This window comes from Geotrypetes seraphini, chromosome 4 (assembly GCF_902459505.1).
Source record: "Geotrypetes seraphini chromosome 4, aGeoSer1.1, whole genome shotgun sequence".
Classification (NCBI taxonomy): Eukaryota; Metazoa; Chordata; class Amphibia; order Gymnophiona; family Dermophiidae; genus Geotrypetes; species Geotrypetes seraphini.
The window spans coordinates 240,166,380-240,192,795 of NC_047087.1; the positions used below are offsets into that span (position 1 = coordinate 240,166,380).

Below are 26,416 nucleotides of genomic sequence, written 5' to 3' on the forward strand. Positions count from 1 at the left end.
CAGAGGGGGCGGCCCGGGCTGGGGGATGTCAGGGGTCAGTTTTCCAGGTGATGCTCCTGGCTCTGGTTTCTTTTTGCAGGGTCCTTCACTGGTGCCGGGGGCCCCTTGGAGCTCAGTTGAATCTGTACCAGGATCGTCTTCATACAGCATCGGCAGAGTTTCGGAGCAGCAGCACAGCGGGAGAGCATCTGAGAGGACTGCGTTGGAGGTGGTGGCTGTTGGCGGTGGCGGAGGCATCCCCGTGGCGGTGCAGCGATCGATGGTGATGGCGGAGATTGCTGCAGGTGGCGTCTCTGTTGCAGAGGATGGACCTTCTTCTTCAGGTACTGTGGTACCTGCTGGGGTTGTGGGGGAGAAAAGTCTAAGAAACGGGGAAAGGTTCGGCGTAGGTGGGACATGTCGTCCTCGTCAACCGGGTCTTCATCCTCATCTTCTTCCTCTTTTGCCTCCTCTGTTCCTATAATGGTGTGCAGTAGGGAAGGGGAGTCACTCGTCAATGGGAGGCTCAGCTTAGCAGGGGGATGGTCAGGGCATGCCTGAACTGGTAGCATTGTCGGAATTGTTGGAGAGGGTTTCGCACGACCTGCAGCGTAAAATCCGGCGGCATTCTTGTGACTCATGGAGGGACTTGTTTTATTATAATGTTTTAGCATATTATAGATTTTTTAGCATTTTATGTTACATTTTTAAGTTCAATCATGTGTCCAGAGGCATTTTCATACGCTCCTTTTGGCTATCTGGTGTGTCCTACTTCTGTTTCAGTTCTGAATTAATAGAAGTATATTCATTGTCTTTAGTGTCCATGAGTATGAACATTCAGCTTGCTCTTTAATTATTGGTTCATATATAATCCATTCACATCTTTGTTTCATTCATTTTGTGGGTGCATTATATTTCATCATGACCATGCTTTACATATCTCATATCATTTAACTTTAAAATTACAACATGAAATGATTTGTCTAGTAATTTGATAGCTATGATTGTCCTGCTGTCTTAGAACTGTCATTTTATTCTGTTATTTTAACTGCATTATTCTATGTGTTTATGTTCTATTATGGTTTCTTCATGTTTGAATACATTGTCTTTTTTATATAGTTCAAAGACAATAGACTGTTTTCAGTCCAATTCTTTATATATGAGTTTGCATACCATTGGTATGTATAATGTCTTCTCGTTAATACATTGGGTTATATTTCTTCATGTTTTCAAAATCAGACTCGCACTATGGTTTCTTTATCCTATTAACTTTTCATTCTTATGGCTTCTTTTAGGCACTTTATAGATTTCTGTGCTTAATCTTATACTCTAATACACACCATAGCACTTTTTCTTCTCGGCCTTTTTTGGCACATTTTTTCCTCTTATATCTCTTGTAGATGTTTCAAACTTCTCTATAGCATGATCACACTTAGCTCACTTATTTTATCTTGCAGTCGAGTATAGACACTAATATGCATGCTCCAGATTGGCATCACAGTCACTTTTATCTTTCTATCTTTTTATCTTTCTCTTTATCATTATTCATCATTACCTCTTCCTTTTAGGACCCCTGAGGAAGGCGTGTTCGCCGAAACACGGACCGTGTAGGATCCAGTTGTATTTTTATCACTATTTTTTATCATTGTACTTTTTAAATTGAATTTTCATGTTTTTATATGTCAGTGTTTAATAAATTATCTCCAGAACATCTGTATCCACAGTTTTTTGTTTTTGTTTTCATCGGTGGATTATTGTGTCTCCCCTTTTTTCTTTGTTGTGCTATGAAAGCCATACACCATAAGAGATGAAGGCAGCTTAATGGCAGCTTTAAACACTAGTGAATAGTTATGACAGAATGAGGGGTGCTGGGAAACCTAAAGCTACAGCCTTAGGAAGTATGAAATAAATTGGCCTAAAATTAGATTCCATTAAAAATCAAATGGGAACTTAAACCAAGATAGTGGGACTTGGGATTGGGTTGTAAAAAAAGTAAAATACAATAAAACAGAACTTGACGTTGACGGATAACCAAATGGCATAGATAAAAATAGAAAACAAAAGCCCATAAAAGGCACATTAAAATAACAAACAATGGCTGCCGAAACCAGAGGGATGGGACATTAAAATCAAAATAGGCCTGCTTGCTGTGCAACCAAATCTTGGAACACTTATTACCTTAGCACCAGAATATAAGAGCTAAAAGAGCATATAAAAATAGTGAAGATAATAAAAAACTTACCAATCTCTGCGCTAAGACTGCAAGCTCAAAGTGAAAGTAAAACCGCGTTCCGATGTGATACAGAATAAAACAGGAATAAAGGTACCAAAAAACGTGTAAGAAGCTGATTGGGTGAACTCAAGGGGGGAGGGACATTGAACTGTCAGTACGATAACTATGAGGAGAGAAAAATAAAGAAGCTATGGAGTGAAAGTGAAAATACAGCACGCAGAAAAAGAAATGCTTAATGGAGTTGAGTGAAAGTTGGAAGTGGAGCGATGACTGTCCACTGATGGTTTGAACACTGTCATTTAATACATCCCTGCAACTTTGTCTCAACCATGCATTGAGGCTTCGGAGCTCTGCCTGCCTCTTGGGTCCTGCACATGGAAAGGACAGCATTTCTGAAAATGCTACTCTGGAGGATCTGGATTTCAGCTTTCTACCTAAGAGCCTAAATTTGGCTTCCAGAACTTCCCTCCCACATTTTTCTATGTCATTGGTACCTACATGTACCAAGACAGCCAGTTTCTTCCCAGCATTATCTAAAATCCTATCTAAGTGATGTGTGAGGTCTGCCACTTTCGTACCAGGCAGGCAAGTGACTAGGTCAGGGGTAGGCAATTCCAGTCCTCAAGAGCCGGAGCCAGGTCAGGTTTACAGGATATCTACAATGAATATGTATGAGATGGATCTGCATTCACTACCTCCTTGAGTTGCAAATCTATCTCGTGCATATTTATTGTGGATATCCTGAAAACCCGACCTTGCTCCGGCTCTCAAGGACTGGAATTGCCTACCCTTGGACAAGGTGATCTTCATGTCCATCAGCCACCCAGGTATCTACATGCCTAATGATCAAATCACCAACTACAACGGCTGTCCTAACTCTTCCCCCCTGGGCAGAAGATCCTGGAGACACATCCTCAGTGCAAGAGGATATTGCATAACCTGGAGGGCAGGTCCTGGCTACAGGATTATTTCCTACTTCACCAGGGTGATGCTATCCTTTTAGGAGACCTCCCTCCTCCAAGGTAGCACAGGGGCTGCCAGACTAGAGGTGGAACTTCTCTACAATGTCCTTGTAGGTCTCCTCTATGTACCTCTCTGTCTCCCTCAGTTCCTCCAAATCTGCAACTCTAGCCTCAAGAGAATGGACTCATTCTCTGAGAGTTAGGAGCTCTTTACAGTGAGCACACAAATATATAACTTCCCACCTAGTAACCCTTTTAATAGTAAATCTGTCCTACACTAAATGGCAGCCTCCTGCAATAATGTAACCATCCTCCACAATGTGATGTAACAATTTCCCCTCTTGCAACAATGTAACCTTCCTCTACAATGTGATGTAACTACGTATTTCCCCATGATACTGCATGGGTCTTATCTTGTAAATTGCCTTGAACCTGTACTGGATAAGTGTGATTCAGAAATTCTGATTAGATTAGATACATGTGACACTCAGTGCAAAAGGCTGGATAGTACCCCCTTGCTGCTGGACTACTGTTTGCATCTTATTTTTGATCTGATTAATTAAAACCTATTAAGATTCTAGGAATATTAGACTAGTATAGAGAGCCTTAGGCTTATTTTAGGTTTACATTGTATGTTTTATTTAATGTTTGATTCTTAGCAAGTAATGAAATAAGAATATATAAGAGTTCTCCTGTTGTCCTAATTAGAATAATTGACTATAAATTAAGACTATAAGTAAAGAAATGTGTTAGGGCTGGACAGGAATGAAGACTAAGCTAGACCCTGCTATGCCTGCCAGAGACTCTAGCAGAAAGTTCAGGTTTAAAAGCTGTAAAACTATAAAAGGCTTTTATACTATGTATACTACATGAAGTCTGGTCTTTAAAGATCTAAATGGTCTATATAAAGGAACCTATAATTTAGGCCCCCCCTTTATCAAACTGTTAGGGTTTTGTTTTTTTTAATCGCCGGCTGCTGTGGTAAAAACTCTTAAGCTTACAGGAATTCTATAAGCGTCGGTGCTTCAACCGCAGTGGCTGGCATTAAAAACTCTAATGTGCTTGATAAAAGGGGGCCTTAGCTTTTATCCCCCAAATTATATCAAAGTTCAGAGCAGAATAATATATACTTCCCCAGAAAATTGTCCTCTCCTCTCCGAAAGAAAAATGTCCTCTTCTTACTTCTCGGATAAAGTGCTCTCTGCAGGCATGCATTTGGCTGAATCATAGCATGCTCCAAGAGCAGAGAGTAGTAGAGAAACACAAGAGGACTGTTAACCCAGCATACATAGAAGGAAAACAATCAAACAGTCCCATCCATAATCCATAAGGTAGCTGTACATGTGCTTTGAAGGAGCCTACTGTAGGAGATCTACAGTTACATAATCCTGTAGTACAAAAGCACAATATCAAATCTTAAAGGGCACAGACAATAAATACAGGGAGTTCTCGGGTTAAGAACGTGTTACGTTTATAAAGCTGTTCTTGTCAAATTTGTATTTAATTCAGAACTTGTACATTTTAAGATTCTTACTGCTTACCTCTGCTCCCAGCTGACAAAAGGGCCAAAAGTACAGCATGCACAACCACACACTGTTCTTAATGTGGCCATGTATCATTTCTGAATTTGCTACAGGAGAAGTGTAGGAATCTATGCCACTGGAAATATTGCTCAGTGACATCAAATGAAACCACAACCACATTCTTAAGTACATGTCGTACTTAAGTTGAGTATTTGTAACTCAGGGACTGCCTGTACTCTATATAATAAACAACCTGATTCCATGAATATGAGGCCAGAACAGGTACAAAGAGAAAGAGCAAGTCAAGGTATTGAAAATCTAAACAATACTGCTTCTGTTGAGATTGTGCAATCCTCATGATCATATCTACATAAAACAATTATGGGTAGGATATTACAGTGGTGTGTAAAAGTTCTGCATCACATGGTGAAACCTGAATATTTAGTCATTTGAGACTCAGTTAACATATTTTAAGCTACTAACTGAACATATATTTGTCTGAAAAGTATAATTCCATGTAATTTCATGCAATTTCTGGTACTTCCTTGATAACTGTGACTATTCAGTTACATCAGATTGATCAGAATGATTTTGATAACAGGAATAAGAGTTTGTGTAAACATTGAATCAAAATTCACCAATCAGCAGTGTAGCATTTGCAGCAAATCAGAAGTGATGTTTTTGCAACCAATCAGAATTAAGCTTCACTACATGGTGGGAAGTATAAATTTCTGCAACTGGTATCATTCAAACTGATTGACCAGCACTGATTGATCAATAGCAGTTAAGTCAAAATTTCAGTTCCTGTAGGAGGAAAACCAGGTTTGAATAGTGGTTCTTGGTGAAGAGGGATATTCCAACAGGTAGATTTCACAGAGGGTGGGATGACAGTGTTCAGGTCAACCAAGAAAGACAAGTTACAGACCAGATCGAGTGTTGAGACACACATCTCTTGGCACTAGGAAGTAGACATCACCTCCATTGCTGAGAAGAGTGGCACGACAAGTGCTCAGCCATGGTTAGTACAAGCACAGTGAGGTGTAGGTACCTAGAATTTGGTTTGAGAGCATCGCTCCTATCTGATCAGAATTGGAAGTGCATAGTGGAGGTCTGGAGGTACGGGGGGGGGGGGGGGGGAGGAAAGGGAAGTACACTAGATTACCAGGGATGCTTTTTTTTTTTTAAAAAAAAGATACTGGGGTCATGGTGGGAAAGGAGATTAGGGAGCTTTAGACTACCAGGGACTCTCAAAGGGGGAGTGAAGTTGTGTACCTATTCAAGATGTGTGTGTGGTGGGGGGAGGTTAGTGCTTGGGTCAGAAACTGTCAGGCAGAAGGTTGGTTTGGTGAAGTCAGTGTTAGGGGGAGGGGGATGCAGAAAGCTACTAGGTGGTTGGCCTGATGTTTCCTCTACACTGCCTTGGACTTGGTGGTATATTTTAGTTGTGCTGATGTGGAAGAAGACATCATCAGCATTCATCTTTACATTGCTGCAGATTGCTAAAAAGTCTCCCTACTATACATTTTAAGATGCTGTGCTCTAATATTTACTGAATGGGTCAACTTCAGTGCTGAGATCCCTCCTGCATCTTGTGGCCTACAATGAGCACATGGACTGCTCATTAACTACGCATAGTGCTATGTTTATTGGCCCTCTGGTGTTTAAACGCTATCTCAGTTTTATGCTTCGAAAGTAAATGCCAAATTCTTCCAATAGGTGGCACATTTGATCCACTTTCACTCAGGCAGAATAAAATAACTAACCTTTTTTAGGAACCATATGCAGTACTGATGGGCCTGATGGGCCGCCGTGGGAGCGGACCGCTGGGCGAGATGGACCTCTGGTCTGCCCCAGCGGAGGCAACTTCTTATGTTCTTACTGTTTGCTGTGCCATATATTTGGAATAGAGGGAAAGGGATTTGTATATTGCCTTTTTGTAGTTTTACAACCACATTCAAAGTGGTTTACATACAGGTACTTCAAGCATTTTCCTTATCTGTCCCGGTGGGCTCACGATCTATTTAATATACTTGGGGCAGTGGAGGATTAAGTGACTTGCCCAGGGTCACAAGGAGTAGTGCAGGGTTTGAACCCACAACCTCAGGTTGCTGAGACTATCGCTGTAATCACTTCACCACGCTCTAAACTAAACTAAACCTTAAGTTTATATACCGCATCATCTCCACAGATGTGGAGCTCGGCACAGTTTACAAGAACTTAAAATATAGGAAAAGAAGGAAAAAAAAAAAGTTTACATGAATTTATATATAGAAGAGTAAGGGGTATAGAATTACATTTTAGGCTTTAGAATCCTTGGCTAGTGCACCCTAAACTAGTCCTTAGCTAGTGCACCCTTAGTCCAGTCTAAAAACACCATTTTTGAGGCTGTTTTTAAATTCTAATCATTTCTCCTTAATAATTCATTTCTTATAGATTCCTGCTTCACATATAGGTTTGTCGACTAGATTTGTAAGCTCTATGGAAAACAGATCATATATTATACAGCTCTGTACACCAAGAATTGGCCTGAGGATCCAAGATGGCTGCTGCATCGCTGCTGCAGTGAGGATGCCGTCGAGATTTACCTGCAATTATGCCGAAAAGACGGGGTAGGAACGTCGGAGGAGCCTCCCGGCGACCCTTAACCCCAGCTGTTACCATAGATGATTTTCTCTGACGCCTACAGCGGGAGCAGGAAGAGTCGGGTGCCAGCTTGCTAGGGACGCCGCCGGAGAGTAGCGCGATGGTGATATCCCCTGGGCTCGATGTCACCCTTAGCCCTGACGTCAGGATGCCACCCCTTCAACCGACGCCGCAAGCAGCCAGCTCTCCACGGGACCAGAATGCACCCGAGGAGGTAGCTTCTTTGTTTCCAGAGGCTAGCATGGAGGGCTCGCCGAACAGAACAACGCAGAGTGACATGCTCTCTCTGCTAGGACCTGCGACCGGGACAACAGAGGTTGGGGTAATACAAGACTTCACTGAGGTAAAGCTAACTTCAGAACAGTTAGACACTACACCATTACAACTTTTTTCACCTACAAAACCTCCTAAAGTTACACTTGAAGCATTATGGGACTTGGTAGTGAATTTGGGGAATTCTTTAAATCCTCAAATAAAAAGTTTGGACAAGGAATTAAAAGAACAAAAAGAAGAAATAAAAGTGTTAAAACAGGATATATCTCAATTAAAAACAGAGTCACAAAATACAAGTAAGGAGCTAATATCTTTAAAACAAAATCAAGATTTGCTGGTTAAAGATAATATAATACTCAGGAGGAAGCTGGAAGCTCAGGAGAATAATGGCTGAGTTAACAATTTGAGATTTATAAATTTTCCAGAGATCTTGTTAACTTCTCCTATAGAAATGGTGAAAAGGTATTTTATGGAAATATTGGAAATTCCTGAAAGCGCCTTACCACCTCTTACAAGAGTGTACTATCTTCCTGCCAAGCCCCAATCCAAAGAAGAAGAAAAAATTGAGGAATCCCGGGACAGACCATTGGACATTTCCGCAATTCTGGAACAATCGGATAGAGAATTGGCTGTTCCAGCCACTCTCTTGTTGTCTGTGGCTTTGGCTCCAGACAAGGATTGGATATTAAAACTTTTCTTTAAAAATAGGTCCAAAGACTTCCTGGGACATCATATTCAGATTTTTTCTGATGTCTCTAGAGAGACTCAAAAGAGAAGAAAAGAATTTCTACTTCTAAAACCTGGAGTGATTCAAATAGGGGGTATTTTCTTTCTGAGATACCCATGTAAATTTGTAGTCAGATATTTGTCTTTGAAGTATATTTTTACAGAGCCGTCTCAACTGATAACAGCGGGATCTGGACACGTCCGCTGTTGCCCTATAACCCAACACCTTGACTCCCCCCCCCCTTCCCCCCATACTCCCAAAGCGTTACTCCAAAAAACACTCTGACTACAATTGTTGGTAATTAACCGTAGCTCAATTTATTAATCATAACAATTAACATAATATAATTTCAATTATAACATTATAACATTAGTTAACCTAATCTCCCAGAGCTCCTCCCGAGCTACCCATAAACTTCAGTGCCCTCGACCCTGCCACCCCAGCAAGGGTCAGAGGGGTGGCATGTCCCTCATGCCCCATTATCCAGGTCACCTGACCCACCAGGCACGGCACCCCACCGGCCCACCGCTCATCACCGGATGAGCCACAATGACCCAGTAGCTCGGGAGATCCGCCCCCGAGCTACTCCCAACTACCAGAAAAAACATGGGGTTGGTGGGAGGGAAAACCGGCTCAGGAGGACCCACGACGGTTGAGTCCTCCACACTTTCCCCTTTTATAAATTCACCCCCCCCACCGCGCGCTCCTGCTACCACCAATCAATTTGAATTCTCCTGCCCTACCGCGCCAATCATACCGCCCCTCCACTCTCACCGCCCCTCTGACTGCCCCTGCCGATGGGCAACACGCAGGCCTGCCAGCCCCGTGTTATCCTACGCCCATCGACACGGGGGTCTCGGGCTACTCTTAACAGCGGGATCTGGACACGTCCGCTGTTGCCCTATAACCCAACACCTTGACTCCCCCCCCTTCCCCCCATACTCCCAAAGCGTTACTCCAAAAAACACTCTGACTACAATTGTTGGTAATTAACCGCAGCTCAATTTATTAATCATAACAATTAACATAATATAATTTCAATTATAACATTATAACATTAGTTAACCTAATCTCCCAGAGCTCCTCCCGAGCTACCCATAAACTTCAGTGCCCTCGACCCTGCCACCCCAGCAAGGGTCAGAGGGGTGGCATGTCCCTCATGCCCCATTATCCAGGTCACCTGACCCACCAGGCACGGCACCCCGCCGGCCCACCGCTCATCACCGGATGAGCCCCAATGACCCAGTAGCTCGGGAGATCCGCCACAGGCCTGTGATCCCACAGGCCCCCCCCCCAAGAAACCAAGCCACGGCTAACATAAACCCAGAACACTCTCACAAAACACCGCAAAGTCATCTAAAAGCAGGTCCCACCCCACATCAGACAAATGCACCTTATCTTTATGAAAAAGCCCCGCACAACCGACCTCGACCCACCCGTGCAAAATCTGCTGACCACCCCTGGACACAACCCACTTGCCTACCTGCCGGTTAAACTTGGCCAATCCTCGAGTCCAGCGTCAAGACGCCAAACACCGAGGCCGCGGAATAACATCCGACCAAATAACCCGTGTACTCGGGAACCAGTCAAAAAGAACCCGTAAGTCATCCTTAATGATGTTGAGCAACTGCCTAGCCAGCAATGTATCAACATCATTACCCCCTAAATGAAGGATCATCACGTCCGGACGACGTGGGCAGAACCGCAAACGCGACAAAAACGGCAAAAGCTGATGCCACCTCATGCCCCGTTGCCCCCACCAGGATACCCGGATGCCCAAATGTCCCAGCCCAAGATGTCGACCTCCAGGGCGCAACAAGGCCCTCTCGCCGGCCCAATGAATGAAGGAATGGCCAATGATCCACACCGCCGTACTGCTCCGCTCGGCACCTGAAAAGCAAACAATAAAATGCAACAGTCCAGAACTATGACTCCACACACATGCCACAGAACAATCCCCAAATTACAGATTCTCCCTTCTCCCCCTTCGCCCTCTACCCGACTCAGTCGGTCTAATGTAAGAGCGAAAGGCTCCTGAGGCCCAACGCCCCAACTGCCGGATACCGGCTTCCGGCATCCCAGTGGCACTAGCACTAGTGGCCGCACCTATCCGAAAAGAATGCGTGCCGTAGCAACTAGGATCCTCCCCGCAATGGGCTAGAGCTAGGCGCAGGACCGCCAGAAACTGAAACCGGGACAGAGGAACCCCATCAGCATGAACGAACAAAATCGGGGACTCCACCGTTCGCATCAACAAAAACTCCCGCAAACAAGACACCGGACAAGAAATACAACCCACAATCCTATGGAGAACCAACCACTGACCGCGTCCCGCCTGATCTGTCTTGGAGCTGACCACATGAATCCCCACCTCGTTGTCACCTAACCGCACATGTTGTACACACAAACCGCGCCCCCTAGCCCTGTCGGCTGCACTCACCAGCAACTCCCCCACTCTCAACGCACCGAAGAAAGCAAGGGAAAAAGCCGCCCGAAACATACCAGCTTCATAAGGGGAGTGGGCCAAATCCGGCAAGACTGCCAACAGCTGCACCAACAAGGCATGCCGAATAGGTAAACGAGAATCAGGTCTACAAGGCACCGCTCTCCCCAAAGCTCGAAGCAGGCGACGCACCAGGAAACCCGATGCAGGACAGGACCAACCCAAAGCCCGACAGAAAAAGGCAAACCCGGCCAAACGCCCTTGAACCACCCGACGGGACAGCTGGGTCCTGTAGGAATCCAACACGAAATCCTCCAGCAAGGATTCGGCCACATCCCCAGGTGTCCAGCCCCTGCTGAACAGAAAAGTAGCCACCAAACGGAACCCCGCTGAATAATGAGACCAAGTAGCTGGCGCTACCGACAGGCGGAGCATGTCCCACACTCCCTCTCGACCAGGCTCCACAAATGCGCCGGCATCGAAGCACCTTCTTCGTGAGCTTCTGGTGCCAGCCGACGAAACTGTGAGAAATGGAAACGAGAAAGAGCGTCAGCAATGCCATTGTGCAAACCAGGGACATGTCGTGCTCTGAGAAACAAATTAAGACGCAGACAACGTAAAACCAAGGCTCGCACCAACCCATTCACCGCTAGGCAACGCGCCACCTGTCTATTAACCACCTCCACCACCCCCAGGTTATCGCACCAAAACACTACCCGCCTATCCCGCAATCTATCCGCCCACAAGTCACAGGCCACAATGAAAGGAAACAATTCCAGGAGTGTAATATTCCGCGTAATACCCCCTCCACCCAAGCTTGTGGCCAGCGCTCCGCACACCATGCCCCCTGACAGTACAGACCGAATCCCACACCTCCAGCCGCATCCGAGAACAGCTCTAAGTCGCAATTAGACACCTCGGGAGCCTGCATAGGTAAGTAGCCATTAAAATCGCGTAAAAAACTAGCCCACATACGCAGATCAGCTCGGACTCCCGCAGACAGCCGCAAAAAATGTCGCTTATCCCTAACCCCCGCCGTGGAAGCCGCTAATCTACGCGAAAAGGCCCGCCCCATGGGCAAAACCCTACAGGCAAAATTAAGAGAGCCTATCAAGGACTGAACTACCAGCAAAGTAGATTTACGCGCCGACAAAACCCGCTCGATCAGACCGAGCAGCTGCTGAACCTTACCTGCCGGGAGACGAGTCACCAAATTCTCAGCATCCAACTCAATCCCTAGAAAAACCAAAGACGACACCGGACCCTCAGACTTGTCCTGCGCCAAAGGTATCCCAAACTCAGCAGCCATGGACTCAAAGGCTCCCTTCAAACGCGAACATTCATCCGAATCCGCCGGTCCGATGAACAGAAAATCGTCAAGATAGTGAACGACCGCATCCAACCCAGCCCGCTGAACCACCACCCAGTGAAGGAAAGAGCTGAACATCTCGAAATAAGAACACGAGATAGAACATCCCATAGGCAAACAACGATCGTAGAAATAAGCACCGTCAAAGCGGAAACCTAACAACGGATAAGACTGCGGATGAACTGGCAACAGTCGAAAGGCAGATTCGATATCCACTTTGGCTAACAAAGCACCGCGGCCCGCCCTAAGAATGAGCCGCAGGGCACAATCAACGGATGAATAACGAACCGTGCAAAGATCCCTCGGAATACCATCATTCACGGAAGACCCAACAGGCCGGGATAAATTGTGGATGAGGCGGAACTTACCGGGTTCCTTCTTAGGAATCACTGCTAGAGGAGACACCATCATAACCGGAAAAGGCCGCTCCCTAAAAGGACCCGCAATCCGGCCCAGACGCAATTCCTCCTCCAATTTGTGGCGGACCACGGCACCCAAATGGGCAACCGAGGACGAATTACGTGCCCGAACCCCAATCAACTCCCCCCGAAATGGAATCTCAAAGCCCACAGAAAACCCGTGCTCCAATAGAAGAGCAACACGTACCGGCCTATAACAGCGAAGCCACGGGAGCAACATGCTCACCAAAACCGGAGTAGGAACCGCACTCGACCCACCTCTACTTGCCAACCCCTGGAGGACCACCCGCTTGCTTCTTGGGGCATTTAAGGAGGGAATGCGGCTGCCCACATTGTGAGCACGCATGTCGAAATCTACAGTCCGTGAAGGAACAGCTAGACTTGTTGAATCTCCAACACACATCGCCGAGCCCCCCTCCGCCAGACCCCCCCCCATCCCGGGCCGAAAGGGCCGCCCACCGCCCGGAGTAACTGCCGACGCACGACCCACACCCAAAGAGGCCCCCCCAGCTTTTGAGGACATATGGGTGAGCCACAGATTAACATCCTGCGTGCCCCACGACATATGTGTGTTCTCTTCCATCTTATCCCTGAAAGCTTCGTCATAATTTAACCACGTCCAGCCACCAAAGCGCTGATACGCATCAAGCACCGAATCGGCATACGCTAACAATAAACCATAATCCTCGGGATGGGACCTCCCCCAAACACTGGCTAGCCGCATGAAGGCCCGTATCCAGTTAAGGATGGACCGCGAGACTGGCAAAGGTTTAACCGCGCCCGCCGCACGTTTAGATTTCTTCCTGCTACGCCGATGTGCCCTACCCTCCAGTAGACGAAAAATGTCGATACAGGCACGGCGCCTAATCTTGCGCCGTAAGTCGCGCGGTACGCGCTCCCATAGTTCGGTCAGAGCAACCAATGCCGGCACACCTCTACCATCCCCCTGGTGCATCCCTCCCCCGGCTCCCACCGGACCTCCCTCCTTAACCGGCCCAGCCCAAGGAGAAGAAGACACCGACGAGGAAGACGATGACGAAGAGGAAGACCGACTCGAAGAGGACGAATCCCTTCTGCGCCGCCGCTTCCCCTTACCCTTCCTCCCCCCGGGTTTTGTCCCAGAATCCCCAGCAGGCACAACATTACCTGAAGTGGAAGGTCCAGCCTCGGCCAAGGAGAGGCCACTCGCAGCAGCCTCTGCAGACGCCACCGATCGTCGATCCTCAACAGTGACGCCACGACCAGCAACCACCACTCCCAACGAGGGACCAGCGACGCCTCCGCCAACAGCCGCTGACTCCAATGCCAATGACACTGATGCTCCCACGCCACGCTGCCGATCAGGGACGCCATCCACGCTGCCAGTAGAGGGACCCGGAGCCGCTCCCGCTGCACTCCACTGGGGTTCCGGAACCATCGCTGGACTCTGCGAAAAGAAACCACAGCCAGAAACAGAGCCTGGAACGCCACCCCCCTGCATACCCCAACCAGGGCCTCCCACACCACAAGGCAATGAGCCACCCATCCAACCCGGAGTCACACTACCCCCCCAGGAGGGGGGGAAAACACCTGAACCCCAACCCTGCTGCCCCGAACACCAAGGGATCATGCCATAAGGAGACCCCCAAGGACCCATGGGACCCACACCCCAAACACCAGACCCCCAGCTAGTAGAAGGCTGAGGCGATGGTTGAGAATGTCCCCCCTCCCCCTGGGACAACCCATCCACCCCCAACAAGGGAGCTGTATTCAAGACCTCCGTGCTAGACGCGGAAGCTGCACCCAGCAACCCCGACTGCCCTGACACGGTACGGGGGGCTGGCCCTGCACAGCGCACCTCCTCCACCGACTCCTGAGCTATGCCAGGATCTGCACAGCTGCGGTCCACAAGCCGGGCAGACGCCTGCCCGCCCGACTTTTTCTTCCCCGAGAACTTTTTGGGCCCTGCCCCCTTCGACGTCGCAACGCGCTCTGGCCTCTCTTTCCCCGAAGCCCGCCCACTCACAGCGCCCGCCGAGCCGGCCAAAGCGATCGCCGAAAGCGCATCGCATTTTGAGCGTCGCTCCGGCCTGCCCCGTTCAAGCCCGCCCACTATACCCATCTGCTCCGCTGGGTCCTCCACCAACGAGTCCCCTGCCCGAAACGAGATTTTGGCCTCGTCGCGCTCCTGCTCCTCCACCGCCGCCAATCAGTCCGCCATAGCCAACGAGGAGAGGGGGGCCCCGGAACGCAGCAAAAACCGGCTCAGGAGGACCCACGACGGTTGAGTCCTCCACACTTTCCCCTTTTATAAATTCACCCCCCCACCGCGCACTCCTGCTACCACCAATCAATTTGAATTCTCCTGCCCTACCGCGCCAATCATACCGCCCCTCCACTCTCACCGCCCCTCTGACCGCCCCTGCCAATGGGCAACACGCAGGCCTGCCAGCCCCGTGTTATCCTACGCCCATCGACACGGGGGTCTCGGGCTACTCTTTAGTTTTCTCTCAGCAAAACATCTTGAGAAAGGAATAACAGCACCCATGGAAGGTTAGCTCCCCGCACTGTAGTATGACATGGATTTCCTTTTAACTTATTTGATTTATATTTGTTCTACTCTTTAAATCTTGGATCCAATACATGGAGGACTAGTGTGTGATCAATTAGATCATTTATTACTTCATTTATCTATTTTTATTTTCAAATTGAATTATGTATTATGGTATATCTTAATTTCGGAAATTTAGTTTATTATGTTGTTTGATCTCACTTTACTGTACAAGATGTATATGCTTGGTAATATTATAAAATTCTATAAATAAATAATAATAATAATAAAAAAAGAATTGGCCTGAGTGGGGTAGGGGCTGTTCACTTTAGTCCAGGTTCACCCAGCAGCAGTGCACATGGTTGGGGTTGCTGGCAGTGATGCCTAAGTCATGTCAGCTGAAGATGTTCTCTGCCTGAGGCCTCCCATCTACTTACTACTATCTCTCCAATTGTCATCTCTACCTGAATTGTACCCAATGTTTTCAAACATGCCATTGTTGCACCACTACTCAAAAATCCTTTGCTGGACCCTACCTACCTTTCCAAATGTTGTCTATTGTCCCTCCTCTTCTTATCCAAGTTACTTGAATGTACTGTTCACCACCATTGTCTTGACTTTCTTTCATCTCAAGCTAACCTTCACCCACTTCAATCGGGCTTTTTCCCTCTTCATTCTACAGAAACTGCTCTTAGGAAGGTCTCCAATAACTTGCTCCTGGCCAACCCAATAGCCTCTACTCCATCCTCATCCTTCTTGATCTATCTACAGTTTTCAACACAGTAAATCACCACCTACTCATTGATACGCTGTCCTTGAATTTCAGGGCTCTTGTATCACATGGTTTTCTTCCTATCTTTCCCATCGCACCTTTAGTGTATGCTGTGGTGGACCATACTATACCACCATCCTGCTTTCAATTGGTGTACCTCAGGGCTTTGTCCTGGGACCACTTCTTTTGTCCATTTACACTTCTTCCCTTAGTAATCTAATTTCCTCTCATGACTTTCTGTATCTCCTGTATGCCAATGAATCACAGCTCTATCTCTCTATTCCTGAAATCTTGACAGAAATTCAGTCCCGTGTTTCAACCTGTTTTACATTGCTACCTGGATGTCTCACCACCATCTAAAATTAAAAATGGGCCATGACTGAGCTCCTTATCTTTTCACCTAAACCCATCTCTCCTCTTCCCCCATTCTCTATTTCTGTGAACACCCTTATCTTTTCTGTCTTATCAGCTCATAACCTTGGGGTAATCTTTGAATCATTTATCTCCTTCTCTTCACATATCCAGCAGACATGTAAAACCTGTCATTTCTTTATGTACAATATTGTTAAAATCAGACCCATCCTTTCTGAGCGAACTGCCAAGACCCTCATAACCTCTCTCCTAGACTACTGCAAACTGCTTCTCACTGGCCTTCCGCTAAACCAGCTCTATCCGCTTCAATCTGTTCAGAACTCAATTGCATGCCTCATATTCCATCAATGTTGCTAGACCCACATTACCCCTCTCCTCAAGTCACTTCATTGGCTCCCTATCCATTTCTGCATGCAGTTCAAACTCCTTTTACTGACCTACAAATGTATTCATTCCACATCTCCTCAGTATCTCTCATCTCTCCCCATACTCTCCCCCCCCCCCCCAGACATTCTGCTTATCATTTAAGTCTCTTATATCTTTACCTTTCTCCTCTACAGCCAACTCCAGATTCTGTCCCTTCTACTTTGCTGCACCATATGCTTGGAATAAACTGCCTGACAAGCTGCTAGATGCACTAAACAGGATCGGTAAGACTATGTGGGTCCGCTCCGATCCAATTTTTGGCTAATTCTAAAAGAGCTATTGATGCACTGATTTTGCATGCAAATGATTTGTGCAGAGGTTCATCATAATTCCCATCTCCCTGTCCAATTAATCACTGTGAGAGTGACTCACACATGCACAGAGCTGGCAGGGGAAGGCCGAACAGCTGAGAAGCAGGGGAAGCCCCAAAGCAGCCTCCTGCTACTCAGATGTTTGGGGCAGGAAACCTATTTTTTCTTTTAATGGACACAGATGCTGTTTGTGTGTGTTACACATGACAATATCTGCCTCATAAAAAAAAAATAACCCCCACCCCCACTGATGACAGCCCTCCTCGACATCTCGCCAATGAACCGACACCAGTGTGTGTGTGTAAAACTCTTTCTTTAAAGTGCTTTGCAGTCATTGTAATTTTGTCTAATGAAACCAATGTTGTGATTGGTGGATTTTGGGAGCATCCTTATGAAAGCCCAGTGCCATCATGAAGCCAGTTTTTGTAGTGAATTATTGCTGGTATTTTGTATTGAAGCAGTATTGGTGCCAAGAAAAAAGGATTTTGTTTCTCTTCCTGACAAAAGTAAATTACAAATGCTTTTGCTTGAACATTGAATAAGTTCCAAAATGCATGCCTTTCTGTCTCCAGTCCAAGTGAATATTTTATCCCACACCAATTTCCAAAATTTTTTAGATTCTTGGGAGTCAGGGCATTGGGAACATATGTTCCATAGATCTTTTCTGGCCACAGATCTTCCAGCAAAGACCCAAGCCAGTATTATGCACTCTCTCATCCTGCATTGGGGTCTAATACGTCCTGTGCAAAACCTGGGTTTGGAGATGATTGTAATTAGTAATAGAAGTACATTAATGAGCATAATTATAAATAAATGTCCAAGCTTCTTCAGCTAAAGGCTCCCTCAGCCATTCCTCCTATTTCTGTTCAGAAGAAATCCTTACCATTGGATAAAGTTTATCTAGGGCTACACAGATACAAGATAAAAGTATCTTCCTGAATTGTGATTTAAACAGTACCAATTCTATGGTAGTGTGTAAATCACATTTCACAGAAGAATTATGAGGAAAATCTGTGCCTTGAAAGTATTGGTAAAAGAATTTTCATGTAATTGAGAATGAGTCAACATTTTCCTCTTATAAGATACAGTAAGGGCTCATAATCAAAAACAAAATACATCTAAAACCCCGCCTAAATCAGAACTTGGACGATCAAAAAGACAGGTCGTCTAAGTATCAATAATCGAACAGGTTTTAGATGTATCTAAAACCAGCTTAGTCATTTTCCCTGCCTCTGTGTGCCCAGAGTGAAAAGGGGAGTTTTTGGAGGAGTGAGTAAGGTGGGAGGTGGGCAGGATGTGGGCCGACCTAGACTTAGTCGTCTGACAGTCATAATCGAAAACTTTGACAGGTTGCCTAGATAGAATTTATACATTTTGATTTAGACCAAGCCAAAACAGGTATAAGTTCCAGATCGGGCCATTGAGCTGATTGTGGCTGCCGCGATCAGCTCAGCGGCCCAGGCAACCCATCCCCCCACTCCCATAATGATCGTGGCAGGAGGAATGCCCAGTCCCTCCTGCCCAAAGCCACTGTGACCCCCATGAATGTTCCCCGGCAGGAGAGATCTCTCCTGCTGCGATCCCCTGAGCCCTCCTGCAATGATTGCAGCAGGAGAGATTCCCAATTTCTCCTGCTGTGATCCCCCGAACCCTCTCCCAATGTTCCCGGGCAGGAGAGATGCCCAATCTCTCCTATCACAATCCCCCGAACCTTCCCTCAATGTTCCCCATAGGAGAAATGCCCAATCCCTCCTGTTGATACCTGCAATCCCCCCTCCCCCACCCCCGGCCAATAATCACTGGCAGGAGAGATTCTCTATCTCTCCTGCTGTGATCCCCCAAACCCCCCCCTAATGTTCCCCAGCAGGACGGATGTCCAATCCCTCCTGCCGACACCCCCACCCCCAAAAAATGTTCCCCGGAAGGAGGGATGCCCAATCCCTCTTGCTGACACCCCCCCCCCCCACACACACACACCAAAAGCTCATTCCCCAACTCCCCTGAAAGTTTACCACCACACCCCCTGGACCCCTCTGAACGCTCACCCCCACCAGGACCCCCCTAACCCCACCTGGCCCCCCCCCAGCAATATATGGCAGCTATATGATGTACATATACTAATAAGAAAACCAGTTAAATTCAGACAATATACAAGTACACTCAGACAACCCATAATAAAAATAAGCTCACCCATAGACAATACTTATTCCCAACATGGTATTCCAAATACATGAGGTATATACGATGGGGTGCTGAAAAGTTCTCTGCCCAGTCAAGACAAGAATGACATGGATATGTTCAATCAATGATCTGAAACAATTTCAAAAGACATAGAATTTCGTTTTTACAAATTGGCACTTAACAAAATAAGATAACATTCTTATCAGCTACAGCGGCAAAATAACGCTCAGAATTTAGGAAGTTGGTTGGTTTGGCTGAGAAATTTTCAGCACCCCCTCGTATGAATGAACACCCATCCCACGTTCAGAAAACAGTTTGCTCACTCCCACGGTAAAATCTTCTAGAAACTGCAACACCCGAGAATCATAGCGGCTGTCAGGCTCGTGCAGGGTTCAGTGCACCTCCCACTCTGAGCTGCCCAGGGAGGTGGTGTCAGATAACAGTGTAGTATATATGTACAGCACGGATTGCTGGCTGTAAGCTAGTTTAGGAGGATTTAAGATCGTTTGCTATTGCGCTTTGGAGCATTGCCTCTTTTCACTTGGACAAGAACGTGAACAGTCGACTTTGACCAGATGGATGCGATTTTGAACTGCAAACAGGAAGAGCTGGAAGATTATTATGCGTTGCTCGGATGCGACGAGCTGTCCACCGTGAGTGTACAGAGATGTAGTCCTAGGGTCCTAAACCTGCTTGCAGCCATATCAGATGTAATAGAATTATTAGGTTCTTTTTCTTTTTGTTTGAGTTTTAGAAAGTGCTGCCAAGAAAATAATATATTATCTAGGGCAAAGTGTTTTGGTGATGTTCAGTAGCAAATGAACGATCTATTGTCACTGGTGCATTGTTTACTTTATAAGATCAATGTTTAGGATTTTTTGGATTTGACTTCCTTGTAAATACAAATTTAAATTATGGAGGAAAGAAATCATATAATTTGTGTATTAACGAATCTGACTTCAGATAGTGCTTCATTATCATGATTGCAGCATCATTTGTGCAAATAGGAATAACTGTTGTGCTGAGAGAGGGCAACAGGAGATATGTATCTCTATATAGACTGATGTTAGTCGCAAGTTCCTGGATCTTTGTCTTCTATTTCTGGTGCTATATAGACTTCATTATTCATGGACTGAAGCTTCAAGATCCAATGTAGGTCCCTCAGAACATACCTCTGCGTAATCCTTAGGAAATTCAAAAAAGATTTGTATATGTCTGTTTACAAAAACGTGATTGATTGGGCAAAGGCTCTGCTGGCCACTCCAGAGGTCTTGGAGGGCCACCATTGGCTTGTGGGCCTATCAATGAAGACCACTGGCATAGGATGTACACAAAGGTTGATCATATAGACAGATGAGATAGAGTAACAGGAGTTAGACAGAGGATAAGGGGACTAGCCCCAAAAGGTTGCACATGGATAAAAGGTGCAGGAATATGATCTTACGGTAGAAGTGGATAAGTAAGTACCTGTATATCTAATATAATAAAACCCTTACCTGCGCATATGTAGTTGAAACGGTGTGATCCCTGCCGCCGTGATTTGTGCTTCTGTGGCTGTGTTCTATGTGCGGTGCGTGCACAGCGGTTTGATTTGCGGCACGTAAGAGGAGCCTGCAGCGCTGATTTTACCCTTTGCCAATGTCGCTTCCTGCCAATGGCTGTGTGAGACCCAGGAGGAGAGGGGAGGTGGGGGATGAGAAATGCTACTGATGGCTGGCCTACTACAGGACAGGGGGAGCAGGGAAGGGGTGCTTCTGGATGGGAGGAGGGAAAAGGAAGGGAAAAGGGCTACTGCAGGACAGAGAGAATGGAATGGGTGCTGCTGGACAGGGATGAGGTAAAAGGAAGGGAGAAGGGCTACTGCAGGACAGGGGGAGCAGGCAAGGGGTATGTGCATAGGGAAGGGGGGAATGCTGCTGCTGCACAGGGAAGGGGGAAATGCTGCTGCTGCTACACAGGAAAGTTGGGGGGCGAATGCTCCTGCTGCACAGGGAAGTGGGGGGATGCTGCTGCTACACAGGGAATAGGGGAATGCTGCTGCTGCACAAGGAAGGGGGGATGCTGCTGCTGCACAGAGAAGTGTGGGGAGGAAGAGGAAAAGTGGGCCAGGGAGCAATCTTGGTTTGCTTTTGGGGGGGGGGAGACAGAAGGGGGCCATGGAGAGAGACAGAAAGACAGGCAGGCACAAGAATGAAAGACAGACACACAGAAAGACAGCGGGAAGGGAGAGAGACAGAAAGAAAGACAGGCAGACAGGAGGCCAGAGAGAGAGACAGACAAACAGACAAAGGGGGCCAGGGAGAGAGACATGCAGACATATATTCTAGCATCTGTTAATGTAATGGGCTTAAACACTAGTAATATATAAAACTGCTTTGATTATAACCACAAAAAGGTGGTATATCAAATCACATTCTCTTTGGGTTTTGGCCAGGTACTAGTGACCTGGATTGGCCACCGTGAGAATGGGCTACTGGGTTTGATGGACCATTGGTCTGACCCAGTAAGGCTATTCTTATGTTCATATGTTCCAGTACTAAGTTTGCAGCCAATAGCTTCCCTATAATCTTCTGGAAATGACCAGAATCTCTTCCTTTTGTAATCCGCCTAGAACCGCAAGGTATTGGCAGAATAAAAAAAACTAATGTAATATTAGTTAAGAACATAAGAATTGCCATACTGGGACAGACCGAAGGTCCATCAAGCCAAGTATCCCATTTCCAACAGTGGCCAACCCAGATCCCAAGTACCTAGCTAGATCCCAAATAATAAAACAGATTTTATGCTGCTTATCCTAAGAATAAGCAATGGATTTCCCCAAGCCATCTCAATAATGGTCTATGGACTTCCCTTTTAGGAATTTACCCAACTTTTTGTAAACCCTGCTAAGCTAACTAATTTCACCACATTCTCCAGAAATGAATTCCAGAGTTTAATTATATTTTGTGTGAAGAAATATTTTTTCCAATTTGTTTTAAAATTATTTTAAATTTTTTAGCTTCATCACATGTCCCCTAGTCCTAGTATTTTTGGAAAGAGTAAACAAGCAATTCACATCTACCCTTTCCACTCCACTCGTATTTTATAGACCTCTATCATATCACCCCTGAGCCTTCTCTTCAAGCTGAAGAGCCTAACCGCTCTAGCCTTTCCTCATAGGGAAGGTGTCCCATCCCTTTTATCATTTTTGTTGCCCTTTTCTGTATCTTTTCTAATTCTGCTGTATCTTTTTTGAAATATGGCGACCAGAATTGCACACAGTATTCAAGGTGCAGCCGTACCATAGAGCACCACCGGATACCCCACGTGGAACTGACTGACCGATCCCCCTTGCCAGGACCCCTCCTTCCCCACTCCCCATACTTTGAAAATCAACAGGAGGGATGCCCACACCCTCCTGCCTCAGCCCCCTGGCCTCCTCGGCTTCCCCCATCCCCTAACCCCCAATACCTCTTATGTGAAGAAAACAGCAGGACAGATGCCCAGTCCCTCCTGCCCGCAGACCTGCCTTTCCAAAATGGCAGGCCTGCCCCTTCCCAGTGCATCCTGGGATACATGCGGAGGTGCCTAAGGCAAGGATGCTTAAGGTCCCCCCCAGGGGAGGGACCTTAGGTGTCTGAGCCAATCGTAGCCTTAGGCTCCTCCCAGTGTATTACAGAATATTTTTTTTTATTTATTCAATTTTCTATATCGTTCTCCCAGGGGAGTTCAGAACGGTTTACATACATTTATTCAGATACTCAAGCAATTTTCCTTGTCTGTCCCGGCGGGCTCACAATCTATCTAATGTACCTGGGGCAATGGGGGGACTGTACTGGGAAGGAGGCCTGAAGTCCTAATTGACTCAGAAGGGGAACGGGGCGGGGGGGGGGGGGTCACAGTAGCAAGAGTGAGTGGGCATCCCTCCTGCATCTCTTTATTTTTGTTCTGTGGGGTCATCAGGGTGCAGGCATCATCGGGGGAGGGGTGGCTTGACTTTTTTGTAATGGGGCCGATATTGTGCATGTGTAACCTGAGAGGCAGGAGGCTGCTTTGAAGCTTCCCCTACCGCTCGGCTGTTCAGGCTTCCCCTGCCAGCTTTGCCATTTAGAAATTGACCCAAAATCCAGCCCACAGCTACCTTCTTAACAACTGCTTTTAGTGCAACTAGCTCATAGAACCTTGCATCATGTACCTGTAGTTCGGGTTCTTCTTTCCCACATGCATCACCTAAACCCTAACTTGTTCACATTAAACGTCATCTGCCATTTTGATGCCCTGTCTCCCAAGTCTCACAAGATCCTCTTGCAATTTCTCACAATCCTCTTGCAGTTTAAGAACTTTGTGACATCAGCAAATTTAATTCTCACTAGTTATTCCCATCTCTAGATCATTGATAAATATGTTAAAAACCAAATTATGAGTAATTTAGGAAGAAACAAAAACAAAAAACCCCTTATTTATTCTATCAGTATTTAGGTAATTAAATTAAAATCTTCAATTTTATATATTCCCGGTTTCTTGGCTAATTAATTTTACTTTAATCCACAATGAACTTTTGTGGTAATTGCAGAATATAAATATAGTTGTAATATAATGTAATGATTAACCTGTCTTAGAAATAAACATGTCTAGTTTGCTTTTATTTCTAAATGAAAATCTAGTAATTTTCTTGTCAGGTGGAGCAAATTCTTGCAGAATTTAAGGTCTTAGCACTTGAATGTCATCCAGATAAGCATCCTGGAAACCCTAAAGCAGGTAATGATTTATTTTAATGTTCTCTCTCCCTCCTTTTAAGATATTTGTATTTTCTGAATGAGAATGCTGTACTAAGTTCATTCAAATGTTTTGCAAGCTTCCAGAAGGAACATTCTGAGCTCCCAGTCAACGCTACATCTGTAGTTCAGAAGTGCATTAACTTGGCCTGCGTCTTGAACGTATAGTATAGGTAATCTGAAATCATTGTAGCAGCAGCCAATAGAACAGGCTAAAAGAAAGGAATGAATTGATTTTCAGGATGTACGTTTGCCAAAGTAAGTTTATCTCTATGGGCAGATACCATGAGCAGCCCCTACAGGAATTTTGCCTGTGTTCACATGTATAAAAACTGTGAGGCAGTTGTAGACACAGGCCTAGGTTTTCTGTGGCAGATTATTCAAGATTCTATGGGAGGAGTTAGAAAAATTATGCATCGTGTGACACATTGTCATAAGTTTGTATGTCTAAGTGGTTTGAAAATGACCCCTCACTATTAAATAATTTTTCTGCATTTTTGGTGTGTCCAGTTGCTATTCTGTTTGGTCCTTTTTTTCGGGAAAAGGGATCTTAGTAACTGTGGCTTAGTAAAGGGGGGGAGCAGTCTGTTCTGGGTGCCATCTTGGTGGGGAGCTGGCACCTGTCCTCCTCTTCGCCCCCCTGCTCCTTCCCGACTCCCCCCTCCCTGACACGCGCATGTAAAAAAAAAATTCTAAAAAGTGTTCACAGGCAGTCCAAAGCTAGAACTCTTCTGTCTCCACCTGGTGCTTGGACTTCTGTTCACAATGTTGTAAGAGATATAGGACTAAGAAGATAATGGTATGAAGATATATACTGGAGACTGATCTTTTATGCTACATTTTTGTTCCCAAGTTTGAATTTAATATAGGACTACAGTGCACATTCTTTATTCTATCTACTTTTCTTTTGAGACTGTGATTAATCTGGTTCTATCTTTGACATGTCATGGTTGATTTTAAAACTGCTTATTTCCAGGCTTGATTTTATGAAGTAGGCTGTGAAAACTGTACGGTTGCTAATAGGACAAACAGTAGCAATGTATAGAAATATATAATTTGTGGTTTTAATAATTTAAAAAAATCTCCCACCCCAAACCTTTTGAGAACATGCAAAGTGAGATTGAGATTACTAAAGTGAACAGTATAGTAATAGACATGCCATTTGTTGATCCTCGTAAAGCACTAATAGAAGTAATTATTTTTTACTTTGTAATTTTTCAATTTGTATTTTGTATTTCAAATCTTTTCATTACTTTTTATTATTTAGTTTTTTTAGGACTATATTTTGATTAAAATTTGAAATTGCAATTAATCATGCAATGAAAGAATGTACAGTAAAACCTTGGATTGCAAGTAACTTGGTTTGCAAGAGTTTTGCAAGACAAGCAAAACATCTTATTAACATTTAACTTGATATACAAGCAATGTCTTGCAATACAAGTACATACAGTATACACACATCACAACTGAGCCAATGGTTCTTCTCTCTCTGATGCTGTAGGAGTGTAGTGACTGTTCTAAATGAGTGAGGTCTTGCAATAAAGTTTTTAGGTTGTGGAATGAATCGCCTGAGTTTCCATTATTTCTTATGGGGAAATTCACTTTGATATACGAGTGATTTGGATTACTAGCATGTTTTCAGAACGAATTATGCTCGTAAACCAAGGTTTTACTATATTTAGTTTTTTCACCTGCAGCTCCTTATGATTCTGACCAATAGAAAGTTAAGGGGTTCATAATAATAAAAAAAAAAAAAACGTCTAAAAAGTGTGCTAAATGGCTACTTGGACGATTAAAAAGCCTGATCGTCCAAGTACCCATAACCAAAGCTGTTTTTTAGACGTATCTAAAACCAGCTTAGGCCTTTCCCCTGCCTCTAAATGTACAGAGAGAAAAGAGGCGTGTTTAGAGGAGGAAAAAAGGGCGGGCGGTGGGTGGGAGGTGGGCCGACCTACACCTAGGCGTACAACATATAACCAAAACATTTGATAGGTTGCCTAGTCGGCACTATTACCTTTTTGACTTAGACAAAGTCAAACCAGGTCTAAGTGCCGAAAAAGGGGCCGCTGAGCTGATGGCCGCTGCCGCAATCAGTTCAGCGGGGCCTGGCAACCTACCCACCGCAACCATCGCAGCAGGAGAGATGCCTCATCTCCCCTACCGCGATGCGATCACCCCTCTACCTGAACTGCTGCGACCCGCAGCAGGAGAGATGCCCAATCTCTTCTGCTGCGATACATCACCCCCCCTGATGATATCGGGGCAAGAGGTAGCCCAAGCCCTCTTGCCCCGGCGACCCCCTACCCCCCCACTACAATACGGGCAGGAGGGATCCCAGGCCCTCCTGCCCTTGACACAACCCCCCTCCCCCAATGACCGCCCCCCCAGAACCCCCGATCAGACCCCCCGCCGACCCGCGAGCCCCTCCTGAGGCAGGCCTGTTGGCCAAAACATGTACATGTCGAGTCATTGAGTCATAGAGTCATTTGAATGTACTAT

The 26,416-nt window shown here is 45.8% G+C and overlaps 1 protein-coding gene across 3 annotated transcripts in view; it reads left to right on the forward strand.

Moving 5' to 3' along the window:
- The first annotated feature begins 16,888 nt into the window (after positions 1 to 16,888).
- The window catches only part of DNAJC12 (DnaJ heat shock protein family (Hsp40) member C12), a 36,554-nt gene continuing 27,026 nt past the window's right edge, over positions 16,889 to 26,416 (forward strand). The window contains exons 1-2 of one of the 3 annotated variants that reach the window (XM_033941663.1): positions 16,889 to 16,895; positions 23,822 to 23,900. Coding sequence is in view for 2 of the 3 variants with exons in the window: in XM_033941661.1 (XP_033797552.1) it covers positions 19,739 to 19,873; positions 23,822 to 23,900 (214 nt within the window). In the remaining variant the exon portion in view is untranslated. Of the gene's footprint in view, positions 16,896 to 19,590; positions 19,874 to 23,821; positions 23,901 to 26,416 lie in introns of those variants that run through there. The other 2 variants (XM_033941661.1, XM_033941662.1) reach the window with 2 other exon arrangements.